Source organism: Rhinopithecus roxellana, chromosome 19 (assembly GCF_007565055.1).
Source record: "Rhinopithecus roxellana isolate Shanxi Qingling chromosome 19, ASM756505v1, whole genome shotgun sequence".
Taxonomy (NCBI): Eukaryota; Metazoa; Chordata; class Mammalia; order Primates; family Cercopithecidae; genus Rhinopithecus; species Rhinopithecus roxellana.
This window is the reverse complement of record NC_044567.1, coordinates 77,986,390-78,000,421: the sequence shown is the minus strand read 5'-3', so window position 1 is coordinate 78,000,421 and position 14,032 is coordinate 77,986,390. Positions and strand designations below refer to the sequence as shown.

The 14,032-nt window shown below is 38.2% G+C and overlaps 1 protein-coding gene across 3 annotated transcripts in view; it reads left to right on the top strand.

Annotated features, from left to right (window-relative positions):
* Positions 1 to 14,032, top strand: part of SMURF2 (SMAD specific E3 ubiquitin protein ligase 2) — a 120,937-nt gene that overhangs the window by 43,787 nt on the left and 63,118 nt on the right. For 2 of the 3 annotated variants that reach the window (XR_004055134.1, XM_030923964.1), the window contains exon 2: positions 9,846 to 9,884. The exons of the other annotated variant lie outside the window; for it this stretch is intronic. Coding sequence is in view for 1 of the 2 variants with exons in the window: in XM_030923964.1 (XP_030779824.1) it covers positions 9,846 to 9,884 (39 nt within the window). In the remaining variant the exon portion in view is untranslated. The remainder of the gene's footprint in view (positions 1 to 9,845; positions 9,885 to 14,032) is intronic. 3 annotated transcript variants of the gene reach the window in all.

Sequence of the window (14,032 nt, the reverse complement as noted above, 5' to 3'; positions counted from 1 at the left end):
TGGGACTACAGGCACCTGCCGCCATACACAGCTGATTTTTTGTATTTTTAGAAGAGACAGAGTTTCACTATGTTGGCCAGGCTGGTCTCAAACTCCTGACCTCATCATGAGCCCACCTCAGCCTCCCAAAGTGCTGGGATTACAGGCGTGAGCCACTGTGCCTAACCAACTCGAGCTCTTAAAAGCATAATCATTGATAAGTCTCTATGCCTGAATCTTAGTTTCCTCATCTCTAAAATGACGGTAGTACTACTGCTTATTTCACAGGGTGGTTGGTGTATACTTGCACATAGTAAATATTTGATAAATGTTATCCAATATGTTTATATTCTTTCCTAAAAACATATTTTATTAAATGTACTACATGTAAAAGGACTTTTACTCTTAAAAGTATATTAAGAAAATATTTTCTAAGCTGGATGTGGTGGCTGATGCCTGTAATCCCAGCACTTTGGGAGGCCAAGGCAGGTGGATCACTTGAGGTCAGGAATTTGAGACCAGCCTGGCCAACATGGTGAAACCCTGTCTATACTAAAAATACAACAATTAGCTGGGTGTGGTGGCTCATGCCTGTAATCCCAGCTACTCGAGAGGCTGAGGCACGAGAATCGTTTGAACCTGGGAGGCGGAGATTGCAGTGAGCTGAGATCGTGCCATTGCACTCCAGCCTGGGCAATAGAGCAAGACTGTCAAAAGAAAAAGAAAAAGAAAATATTTTCTTATCCATCAATAAATACGTTTACATGATCTTTAATGACTGTGTAATGTTTCAACATGCTATTTGGTATCATTTACTTAACTGATCATTTTTATGCGTATAGAATTATATGTGATATATTTGCTCATTTTAACATTTTGTAGTAACACCTTGAATGTGAATCTTTGTGTGATACTCTTGTTTCAAGCAACAATAACTAAAACACATACAAAAATTGTGTAGAAGTTTTCCGTAGAACTTAAATTTCATTTTCATCTCATGTTTAGGGGTTGAGTTGGAGGCTGTTTCTCAGAGCAGAAAGATGTAAATTGCTGTCATGTGCCACTAGTGGGTCAGGGAATGGTGTCCATCAGTTGATACTTCTGAAGCACTGGGCCATCTGCTGGGATTTGTATAGGAATGTTATCCTGAATTTCAGTTTTATTTTACAATGATAACATAAGTTTAAAGAACATGCAGAGAAATCTGTGCTCAAAAGCATTTACACTACTTTTGAGTTGCAGAAACAGTATTACAAAATCTTTTTGTGGGGTGAAGGAAGATGGGATGTCTGAGTATTTTTTTTTTCTTTCTTTCAAGCAGTCTCATTCCAATCAGCAGTGTAATTGGAATGCAACTCCAATCTGGAGGAGGAAGGGGAATTTTTGGCAAGGATATACTAAGTAGTTGGGAGCTTTATTCACATTAAGCATAGATAGCCATTCATTATGAATACAACTCAGTAAGAACAAGCATAGCATTCTCTTTCTACAACTGTGATTTACTCTGATACTATTACCTGGTTTGTTGCATATAGATAACTCCTCTCGTATCAGAAAAATAAATTATTGACCTAAATGAAAATGGTAGTATTTATTGCCATCTGTACTTCTGCAAATGGTTTTCTCTAATTGCTGCCTCAAATGAAATACAAGATTTCCATGAAGTTTAAACCATATCTTGAGAAAACAACAACGAAGGCATTTATGACATGGTATTTGAATTTTACCTGACCTGTGAGCTCTGAGAGCAAAGGACCATGTCTTATTTGTCTTTCTATCTGCAGAAACTGTCATAGCACTTGGCACAAAGTGAGTGTTCAGGAAATGTTGAATGAGGTAGTGAATGATGTAGAAGTATTCCCTTCTCCCTAAGTATCTCAAGATGATCACACCTGCATCCATGTGAAATACAGAAGCTTTATCCAGTATGACTGATGTCAGCTTATTTTGATCATCTTTGCTAATCATTTCAAACCATCTGTCTGAAAAAGGAGTGAATACAACAGCTAGAACAAGCTAGGTTCTGGGAGTATAGACTTAAGAATGAGAAATGCTTTGAAGGAATTTGAGAAGGGTAGTAACATGATAAAGTTGTATAAGCAGATTTAATTTGGTACAAATATATGGGCTGTTTGAGACATTGTCCCTAGTGGATTCTGTAGCATGGTACTGTGGTGGTATAATGCTACATTTATAGTTAGCATTAATAAAAATTGACTTGTGCCTGCTAAATATCTGTAGTCCAGTATAATGTTTTGTTTTAACACAAAAATTAGTGAAAAGTAATTGAATTAATTCAAATACTTCAGATTTTTGTGCCTTTCTCTATATAATTTCAATTCCATATATATAAGCTTACTAAACATTAAAGATATTGAAATACTGATAGCTGTCTAGGACAGGGGCCCTCAACCCTGGGCCATGGGCCACACAGCAGGAGGTGAGCCAGTGAAGCATCATCTGTATTTACAACCACTTCCCATCGTGTATTACCACCTGAGCTCTGCCTCCTCTCAGATCAGCAGTGGCAATAGATTCTCATAGGAGTGTTAACCCTGCTGTGAACTGCGCATGCGAGGGATCTAGGTTGCCTCTCCTTATGAGAATCTAATGCCTGATGATCTGTCACTGTCTTTCTTCACTCCCAGATGGCACTGTCTAGTTGCAGAAAAACAAGCTCAGGGCTCCCACTGATGTTACATTATGGTGAGTTGTATAATTATTCTATATATATTACGATGTAATAATAATAGAAATAAGTGCACAATAAATGTAATGAGATTGAATCATTCCCAAAACTCCCTTGCCACCCCCCCACCCCCACACTGGTCCATGGAAAACTTGTCTTCCATGAAACCAGTCCCTGGTGCCAAAAAGGTTGGGGACTGCTGGTCTAGGAGAAAGTCTGTACCCCATAGCCTTTGTTTTGTCCTCACCCACCTAATAAGATTTCTCTCCTGTTATTCCCTTCCTGACCAGTGTTTCTCAACATTATTTTTACCTATTTTCTTTAAGAAACATTTAGAAAACAAAAATGAAACTTCTCCCACACTGCCACCCCTCCCTAGTCCCATGAGTCCTAATCTTAGCTCTACTTTCCATAGTTTCTATTACAAAAGATGAGAGATTAATTTTCTTCTAACATAAAATTATAATATTGTATATACATTTTCCAGGAGATTCTGATACCTCCTTAGTTGAGAATTTGCTGTGGTGACATAATCAATAGTTTGTCATATTGAAATTCATGGATTCTTTGAGCATTTACCAATCTTCTGTGATTAGAACAGAGAATGAAAAGAGCAATGGGCTGTGGTTCTAGTCCCCAAGGTACATTCCCAAGAAACAAGAACAGTGCAGTAAAGCCTCCAGGATGTGAAAATAATTTATTTTTACAGATAAATAACATTACCAGTTCTTAGGTCGTGTTCTCACAGTCTTCCTTTTAAAAGTTACAAATGAGAGTTTTTGCTTCCAGGGCAGAAAGTCATTTAGACAAGAACTTGCTGAAACTGCTTAGATCCAGCATGAAGCATAGCGGTCTGACCAATCCTGATATTATTTCTTTGTTTTAAGTTAATCTTGTTTCTTCTAGAATGCTAATGTTATTTTCCTTAATCTCTTCATTACTAAAATGCAATTTCTCTTCATAAACTTTGGGCCTGATTTTAAAGTTCTTTGTTCTTTTGATTTTTCAATTGTTCTTTGAAACTGAATGTTATACATTTTGTGATTTTTTTTTTAAGAATTGGTTAAACACGACCGGATAAGTATGTTTTAAGTAAAGAGAAATGATAAAAATAAGATTTTTTTTGAAAGGTGGAGGGGGACAATGTCTCACTCTGTTGCCCAGGCTGGAGTGCAGTGGTGTGATCTCAGCTCACTGCAACCTCTGCCTCCCAGGCTCAAGTGATTCTCATGCCTCGGCCTCTTGAGTAGCTGGGACTACATGTGTGTGCCACCACACCTGGCTATTTGTGTGTGTGTGTGTGTGTGTGTGTGTGTGTGTGTGTATTTGTAGTAGAGATGGGATTTTGCCATGTTGCCCAAGTCTCAAATTCCTGCCTCAAGTGATCCGCCCACCTTGGCCTCCCAAAGTGCTGGAATTACAGCATGAGCCACAGTACCTGGCCTAAAATAAGATTTCTTAAATCAAAATTACGATTATGTGAGGATTGGCCATTGTTATATAGTATAAAAAGCCCTCTTTTCAATGAAATTATTTATTTTAGAGTCTATTTCATTCATTCAACAGATATTTATTGAGTACCTATCAAGTGCCAGGGATAATGTGTGTTTGGCGCAGGGGATATGAAGAGATGAGGCAGGCATGATTCGTGCTGTATGGAGTTTATCACCTCCACAATTATAAACAACATTCCAAACTTAAACGAGAACAATAAAATGTGATAAGTGTTTATGGTAAGTATGAGCTTCTATGAAAATACAAGTGGGGAAGACTTGAGAGAAACATGTTCTAAAAGGCATCCTTCCCTTTTGAGACCAGAAGATGAGTAGGTGAAGAAGCCTAGGAAGAATGTTTCAGGCAGAGAGAATGGCACATGAAGGCTGTGGGTGAGAGATATACATTTGAGAAAGTAAAGGTTCGTATGGCCGGATCTTAGACTTGAGGGCCTGGAAGGGAGCTGTGGTGTTGAAAATGAGGCAGAGAGGTGAGCAGGAGCCAGGGCTTGAAGGGCATTGAAGGCAATAAAAGTTTGGGCCAGAAGACCTTTGAAATGTTTTAAGGATCTTAGAAGGGGAAGTGGATGGAAAGACTTAATTAGATTTTTAGATCACTTCAGGTCCAGCGTGGAGAACTGGAGGGAAGTGAGGTTTTGAGGCAGGGGAATGTTGTAATTACCTAGATAGTGGATGGTGGACTAAGGTGTTGGCATCGGTAATAGACAGAAGTGGACAGATGAAGGATATTTCCGGGGTAGAATTGCTGAGAATTGTAATTGTCAGGTTTTAGGGAGGGAAGACAGTGAAGGTTGCTATGGAGATTTCTGACTTGGGTATTGGAATGGAAAGGAAGGCTATTTATTGGAAAGAAAGTCAGCTGGAGGGAGGAGCAGGTTTGCGGGGAAGACATGATTTTTGCGGGGGGACGCATATTTGGTTTGTGGACCTGGAGTTCAGGAGAGACCTAAGGATCGGGTTTTATGAATTTAGGTATCATGATAACCATAGAGTAAATGGTAAAGACCAGAGAGAATATATGGAAAGGTGGCTCTTCGAATTTTATTTTTTGAGAGAGAGGAAGAGTTCTGTCAATCTGTTAAGCTGTGAACTCTTTCCCAGGAAAAATGTGGATTCTCTCCCCAGAAAATAAACATACATGTAATAGTTTACATATAATTGCAAGGTTTACAAAAATGGACACTATGATCCTCAGGTTACAGAGTAAAATAAGAGAACCTAGGGCAAAACCCTGAAGAACTTCAAGTTTTTAGCATAGCAAGATCTGGCAAAGAGAACTTAGAATGAGTTTTATGCTGTGTAGAACCAGGTGAATGTGGTGTTAAATAGAACTGGAAGAGAGGGGTTCTGGAGAGGGAATAGTCAACAGTGGCAAATGCCCATGAGGGGGTCAAGTGCCATAAAGAGGGAAAAATATCCATTGTATAGACTTGTTAATTAGGTCTCCCGGGCTTTATAGCAGCGGTTCAGAGGCAGTGGTGAGGGAGGAAGCCAGATTGCAGTGGATCAAGACATTAGTGGGAGGTAAAGAAGTAGAGTCAAAAAGTGTAGGCAGATCTTTTTTAAAAAATTTTAAAATTATACTTTAAGTTCTGGGGTACATCTGCAGAACGTGCAGTTTTGTTACATAGGTATACACGTACCATGGTGGTTTGCTGCACCCATCGACCCGTCATCTACATTAGGTATTTCTCCTAATGCTATCCCTCCCCTAACCCCCTACCCTCCAAGAGGCCCCAGTGTGTGATGTTCCCCTCCCTGTGTCCATGTGTTCTCATTGTTCAACTCCCACTTATGAGTGAGAACATGCAGTGTTTGGTTTTCTGTTCTTGTGTGAGTTTGCTGAGAATGATGGTTTCCAGCCTCATCCATGTCCCTGCAGAGGACATGAACTCATCCTTTTTTATGGCTGCATAGTATTCCATAGTGTATATGTGCCACATTTTCTTTATCCAGTCTATTATTGATAGACATTTGGGTTGGTTCCAAGTCTTTGCTATTGTGAATAGTGCCGTAGTAAACATACGTGTGCATATGTCTTTATAGTAGAATGATTTATAATCCTTTGGGTATATACCCAGTAATGGAATTACTGGGTCAAATGGTATTTCTGGTCCTAGATCCTTGAGGAATCGCCACACTGTCTTCCACAATGGTTGAACTAATTTACACTCTCACCAACAGTGTAAAAGCGTTCCTGTTTCTCCACATCCTCTCCAGCATCTGTTGTTTCCTGACTTTTTAATGATCGCCATTCTCACTGGCGTGAGATGGTATCTCATTGTGGTTTTGATTTGCATTTCTCTAATGACCAGTGACGATGAGCTTTTTCTCATGTTTGTTTGCTGCATGAATGTCTTCTTTTGAGATGTGTCTCTTCATATCCTTTGCCCACTTTTTGATGGGGTTGTTTGGGTTGTTTTTTTTTTTTGTGTGTGTGTGTAAATTTAAGTTGTTTGTAGATTTTGGATATTAGCCCTTCGTCAGATGGATTGCAATTTTTTTCTCCCATTCTGTAGGTTGCCTGTTCACTCTGATGAGTTTCTTTTGCTGTGCAGAAGCTCTTTAGTTTAATTGGATCCCATTTGTCTATTTTGGCTTTTGTTGCCATTGCTTTTGTTTTAGTCGTGAAGTCTTTGCCCATGCCTATGTCCTGAATGGTATTGCCTAGGTTTTCTTCTAGGGTTTTTATGATTTTAGGTCTTAACGTTTAAGTCTTTAATCCATCTTGAGTTAATTTTTGTATAAGGTGTAAGGAAGGAGTCCAGTTTCAGTTTTCTGCATATGGCTAGCCAGTTTTCCCAACACCATTTATTACGTAGGGAATCTTGCCCCCATTGCTTGTTTTTGTCAGGTTTGTCAAAGATCAGATGGTTGTAGATGTGTGGTGTTATTTCTGAGGCCTCTGTTCTGTTCCATTGGTCTATATATTTGTTTTGGTACCAGTACCATGCTGTTTTTGTTACTGTAGCCTTGTAGTATAGTTTGAAGTCAGGTGGTGTGATGCCTCCAGCTTTGTTCTTTTTGCTTAGGATTGTATTGGCAATGAGGGCTCTTTTTTGGTTCCATATGAAATTTAAAGTAGTTTTTTCCCAATTCTGTGAAGAGAGTCAGTGGTAGCTTGATGGGGATAGCATTAAATCTATAAATTACTTTGGGCAGTATGGCCATTTTCATGATATTCATTCTTCCTATCCATGAGCATGGAATGTTTTCCCATTTATTTGTGTCCTCTTTTATTTCCTTGAGCAGTGGTTTGTAGTTCTCCTTGAAGAGGTCCTTCACATCTCTTGTAAATTGTATTCCTAGGTATTTTATTGTCTCTGTAGCAATTGGCTCTGTTTGTCTGTTATTGGTGTATAGGAAAGCTTGTGATTTTTGCACATTTATTTTCTTTGAAGAAGTTTCATTATGAGGGGGAAAAGGTAGATGATGGCTGAAGGGAGGCTTGGGTAAGACTTGAGTATGTTTAAATGCTGACAAAGTAGTTAGAAAAGGGGGCAAGATAGAGGATATGTGTAACAGCTGTGAAGATCCCCAAGAAAATGGTGTTTTGGATATGAGATAGAGGATAGTCTTAGAGAGGAGAGTAGACATTGTCAGTGGAAGGAAGGAAAAAAAGAAGGAATATGTAGGTTTAGTGGCAGTGTGTTGGAGGAGATCTCATGTTTTCTCTTTCTCCGAAGTCAGATGTGAAATCATTTCACTTCATGAATCATAGGATAGTGGTTTGTTTAAAAAAATCATCATTACCTCATTAAAACGGAAGATTGTAATTTAGATTTTTTTTGTGTTACATGTGTATTGATCCTAAATATTCCATTCAATTTATATTATGACAAAAGTTTGGGAGGAGTTCTTCTAAATCAAGTTTGTGATTTGTTATTCTTAGTTATGGCCCTAGTTTTCGTGATCAATTGAGTTTTTATATTTTTAAAAACAAAACTCTTAAGACATGGCCTAAGGGACTCTGCCTAGTATATCAGTGTCTTGTGCTTACTTAATAATTTTATTTATTTACTGATGACATCTGTCTTCAAAAGGTTTTTTTGTGTGAACCCTTACAGTGATTAGTTATATTTATTTAGATTCATTCCCAAGTTTATGTCAAATGAGCTTTTATACACTAAACTTCCAGTAACTGTAATTCATTTAAACTGTTAGTAGAAGTGGATAGAAATACCAAACATTACATTCATAGGTATTTTATAAACTAAAATTTACATATATGAAAATTGGTGTTTTTCTTTCTCTTGTATCAATTTTGGGTTAAAGAAGTTTTAAGTTTATGACTCTATAAGCTTGCTTGCTTGCTTATTTATTTATTTGTTTATTTGAGACAGAGTCTTACTCTGTCGCCCAGGCTGGAGTACAGTGGTGCAATCTTGGCTCACTGCAACCTCCACCTCCCAGGTTCAAGTGATTCTTGCACCTCAGCCTCCTGAGTAGCTGGGATTACAAGCGTGCGCCACCACACCCAGCTAATTTTTGTATTTTTAATAGAGACACAGTTTCACCATGTTAACCAGGCTGGTCTCAAACTCCTGACCTCAAGCGATCCACCCACCTTGGCCTCCCAAACTGCTGGGATTATAGACATGAGCCACCGTGCCCAGCCTGTAAGCAGTAATTTTAAAATTGATATGTAACTCATATACTATAAAATCTATCCTTTTTTTTCCTTTTTTTTTTTTTTTTGAGAAAGAGTCTTGCTCTGTAGCCCAGGCTAGAGTGCAGTGTAGCCTTGGCTCACTGCAGCCTCTGCCTCCCGGGTTCAACTGACTCTTCTGCCTCAGTCTCCCGAGTAGCTGGGACTACAGGCGCACACCACCACGCCCAGCTAATTTTTTGTATTTTTAGTAGAGACGAGGTGTCACCATATTGGCCAGGCTAGTCTCGAACTCCTGACCTCGTGATCCGCCCACCTCAGCCTCCCAAAGTGCTGGGATTACAGGTGTGAGCCACTGCACCCGGCCAAAATTTATCCTTTTTAAAGTGGGCAATTCCGTAGTTTTTAGTATGTTCACAAGGTTGTGCATCCATCCATGTAAGTAATTTAATGTATAGTAACTTGGAAAATGTGGATTTGGGATACCTAGTTTTAATATATTAACTTTAAATTCTTTAAAGATATAGTAGACATATCTTGTCATTTAACTGACTATTTAGGATAAGGTAATTTGATTTCTCCTATGAAGTTTCTGTGACATTTAGATGGAGAACAGAATGTTATTTAAAAAAAAAAAATCATCTATATCAGGAAAGCTTTATTTATGTTCCTCTTCAGTATACAATTATTTCATCCTTAAAATAGATATAGCAACCTTACTTTACATATCTCCTTTGAACTATTTTTCCCATTGCCACTGAGTTTCTCAGAGAATAAATCTTGATAGAAGATAGGAATTGAATTTCTATCTTATTATTAGAATATCAGATTTGTAAACTTTCTTGCCCTCAGTTATTACTGGTGATCATTGCTAAAGTTGCAACCACTGGTTCAACTGTCTTTTGTTTGCTAGTTTGAAAGTTTGTGATCATGTTTCATACCTTGCTATAGTTAGGGTTTAACTATTCACTGCTGTTTTCAGTGTTTTAAAATGTAACAGTACACTCTTAACATTTTAATTTTTCCCATGTATTTTTTTTTTTTTTTTTTACAGTACTCTGTGCAAAAAACCTGGTGAAAAAGGATTTTTTCCGTAAGTAAATTAACTTTAAATCTTGTGTATTGTATGTAGATCTTTGGGAACAGGATTTTCAGAGTTCTCTGGTTTAGGGGTTCCTCTATTCAGAAATATCGTCAGTGTTATTTTATTATGAATGCTTTGGTTCAGAGCCATTTGGCATCATATTTTTTTTAGAAGGTTTTGTGCTTTTTAGCCTTAGCCCTTTCCTTTTAACCTCTCCCATGTATTTGTGAGAATGTGTGTATATGCAGGTATGTAGATGCAGATGTGTGTAATGTATATTGAAGGTGTGCATACTGCTAGAATCCTAGGAAAGGTTTAAGAGGTTATTTTGTGAACACTTTTTTCCTTTTGAAAATTTCATAGGAAACTGTATTCATTCAGGATTCATTGGAAGGTAGAAAAGTCGTTGAGCCTGCTTGGAATTTCCAGAGTGTAGGAAAGAAATCTCTGCCACACTTGATCCTAGATGCTCTTACGTCTCAGATTCCAAAGCAGATGTTTGGTTCCCATATGTGCATTATATTTACCAGTCTGTTGTGATTTTTTTTTTTTCTGGCTTTATTTAGTACTAAGTTTTGTGAGAGGGGATTGGGAAGTACCCAGCATGTATATTAACAATCTTTATTCTGTTGTACCTCTAAATTATTGCTTAAAGATGATACAATTTTTAGTAAAAAAACAAAACAAAAAGCTTCTCCAGCCAACAACACTTTGTATGTAAAATATTTGAAATTAGAATAGAGACGATTCATTAAATTTTTAAATTCAAGTCACAGGCTATGTGTGCTGTTTGATTTCATGTGATAGTAGATGATTTTTAGGGGTTTGATTAAAAGAAATGAGCTATATATATATATATATATATTTTCTTTTTAGAGACAGAATCTTGCCCTGTCACCCAGGCTATAGTACAGTGGCATAGTCATTGCTCACTGCAGCCTCAAACTCCTAGGCTCAAGGGATCCTCCTACCTCACCCTCCTGAGTAGGTGGACTGCAGGCACACTTCACCATGCCCAGCTAATTTATTTATTTATTTACTATTCTTTGTAGAGACAGGGTCTTGCTGTGTTGCACAGGCTGGTCTCAAACTCCTGGCCTCAAGTGATCCTCCTACCTCAGCCTCACAAAGTGCTGGGATTACAGGTGTGAGCCACTGTGCCTGGCCAGCATAATTTAAAATTACACTTAATTTCATTCCACTTGAAATTTTATTATTTTGAGTTTTTCTAGAGCAGAACTTAATTAAAGTTTATAAAATAACATCTTATAAAACTATATAGTTATAAATATTTATGGTTATCTTTCTGCTTACATAAGAAAGCAAATAGGATAATTTGGAACATAGGACGAAAATTATAAGCAGTTTAAATTTATGTACCATGTGCCTTCTCCCCAGAAGCTTGTCACAGTAGAAGGTCCCAGTGGCCACAGAACTCCCCATCTCTCCCTGTTACCGCCAATCACTGTTGTCTCTGAGGTTGCTGCTCACTTCCTACCTCATCCTGTTGCTACTAACTGAGGTGTACTTTTTTTTTTTTTTTAACCTTCGATAAGGTTGATCTAAGGTAGGATTTGTCCTAGTGGGCCTGAAAAGTGGCACATAGGGTTACACAAGGAAAAAAAGGGAAGTAAGAGGAGCACTTTTTTTTTTTTTTTTTTTTTTTTTTTTTAAGACGAAGTCTCACTCTGTCACCTAGGCTGGAGTGCAGTGGTGTGATCTCAGCTCACTGCCAACTCCACCTCTCGGGTTCAAGCGATTCTCCTGCCTCAGCCTCCTGAGTAGCTGGGATTACAGGTGCACGCCAACACGCCTGGCTAATTTTTGTATTTACTAGTAGAGACGGGATTTCACCATGTTGGTCAGGCTGGTCTCGAACTCCTGACCTTGTGATCCTCCTGCCTTGGCCTCCCAAAGTGCTGGGATTATAGGCATGAGCCACCGCACCCAGCTGAGAGGAGCACTGTTACAGCTGCTTCTGTAGCCTCTAAGACATCCGCTCCGGTTTTGAAGATAAAATCTTCAGTTTTGTCTCCCAGCTTTCCTTTTCAAATTTCCTTCCTCTAGAGTCACAGGACACAGCTTCTCTAATAAAATATCCAGATATCCTTACCTAATTTTTCCTAGGAAATCTAGAGGAATCATATTTTAATGTTTTATAAACCTTAGAGAGCTGATTGTTACCCCTTATATGATCTTTGTCCTTAAATTGTAAGTGAAAGAAAGAAGGAAATCTTTTCCCTTTTTCATTGGTGTAGGCAGTAAAAATTGATAAAAATTCTAAGAGTGTGAACTTGCTTTAGGGATAAGATTAGGGGAAACAGTGTGATTATCTTTAAAACTTAGAATGGGAGACTCTTGATGGCCTGGAAAGGGAAACAGGAACAGTAGGGCTTCAGAGGGGAGTTAGCCAGGGATGGAAGTTACCTCCCAGGTTCACACTGGCCAAGGTACCAGGTCCATTCTGTGGTAGATTTACATGTATACTTACAGAGATTTTTGACCTGTTAAGGGTGGCCCACGTTAATTTCAGAGACAGTAATTTCTAAATTCTTCAATTAAATATAAATGAATGTGTGTTTGTTGATCAGTGCAGTTATTAATAGTAAAATATAGTTAAATTTTTGCTTGTGATTCAATTAAAATTATATTGAATGAGAAAAGCAAATTTTAATACCAAGTATGACTATAGGGTGATGAAATAGATATATACTTTTCATTGCAGGAAAAAATACACTGCCATGTGTTGTCTTTTGTAGAGTAATTTGTATGTGAGATAATACTGTTTACTGGGTGCTATCCTTGTTGAGAGAAGTTTTATTAACTCATGTTTTTGAACTGTTTTCAAGCTTATTGGCTTTTAAAAATAAGTCACTTCTCCTTTCCCCCAGAATTTTAGCAGGAAAAATTTCAAACATAAAGCAACAGATAAAAGAATTTTATAGTAAAGATCCACCATCTAGATTCTACCATTAACTTTATCATGTATTTACCCATTTATTCATTATCTGTTTTTTGTTTTTTTGTTTTTTTTTTTTTGTTTTTCTGATGGAGTCTTGCTCTGTCCCCAGGCTGGAGTGCAGTGGTGATCTTGGTTCACTGCAACCTCTGCCTCCTGGGTTCAAGCAAGTCTCCTGCCTCAGACTCCTGAGTAGCTGGGATTATAGGCATGTGCCACCACACCCAGGTAATTTTTGTATTTTTAATAGAGACGGGGTTTCACCATGTTGGCCAGGCTGGTCTCAAACTCCTGACCTCGTGATCCTCCTGCCTCGGCCTCCCAAAGTGCTGGGATTACAGGCTTGAGCCACTGTGCCCTGCCTTCGTTATCTGTTTTATGTGTGCTTTTTATATGAAAAGGAGTGTTTTCATTACTGTCAGATTTGTTCTTCTGCAACATTTAAAAAAAGATTTCTGTGTAAGGTAATGTGTTAAGGTATTTTATAGGGGGCCAAACTGAAGTCATTTAGAACCAAGATGAGTTGGTTAAATTTTTTTTTTTTTTTTCTTGGCCCAATTGAAAATAAAGCTGTTTTCTTTGGAAGGTAACACACTTTTGACTTGAAAATGTTATTTTATTATTATTTGCAGCTTTTCAAGTGCATTTGTGTAGTAAGGAGGTTTTTGAGCTTTAGCTGTTTTATATGCCTCAGAAATAATGGAGAATTGAGAAAAAAAAATTTTTTTTCCCTTGAGACAGAGTCTGTCTGTGACACCCAGGCTGGAGTGCAGTGGCGCGATCTCGGCTCACTGCAGCCTCCACCTCCCATGTTCAAGCGATTCTCCTGCCTCAGCCTCCCAAGTAGCTGGGAATACAGGCATGTGCTACCACACCCGGCTAATTTTTTGTATTTTTAGTAGAGATGGGGTTTCAGCGTGTTAGCCAGGATGGTCTCGATCTCCTGACCTCGTGATCCGCCCACTTCGGCCTCCCAAAGTGCTGGCATTACAGGCGTACGCCGCTGTGCCTGGCCGAGAAATTTTTTAAAATGCAGAAAGTTCTCTAGCCACTTTGTATTTACCACTAGATGTCTCACTAACTTCAGAAAACCTGATAGCTTTTGACCATATTAGAGTAACTTGGCTCTCAAGTTAAGTTTTTGTAGAATAATATAATCAGGTTAAGTTGAAACCTATGTATTTTTTAATTAAGGTAT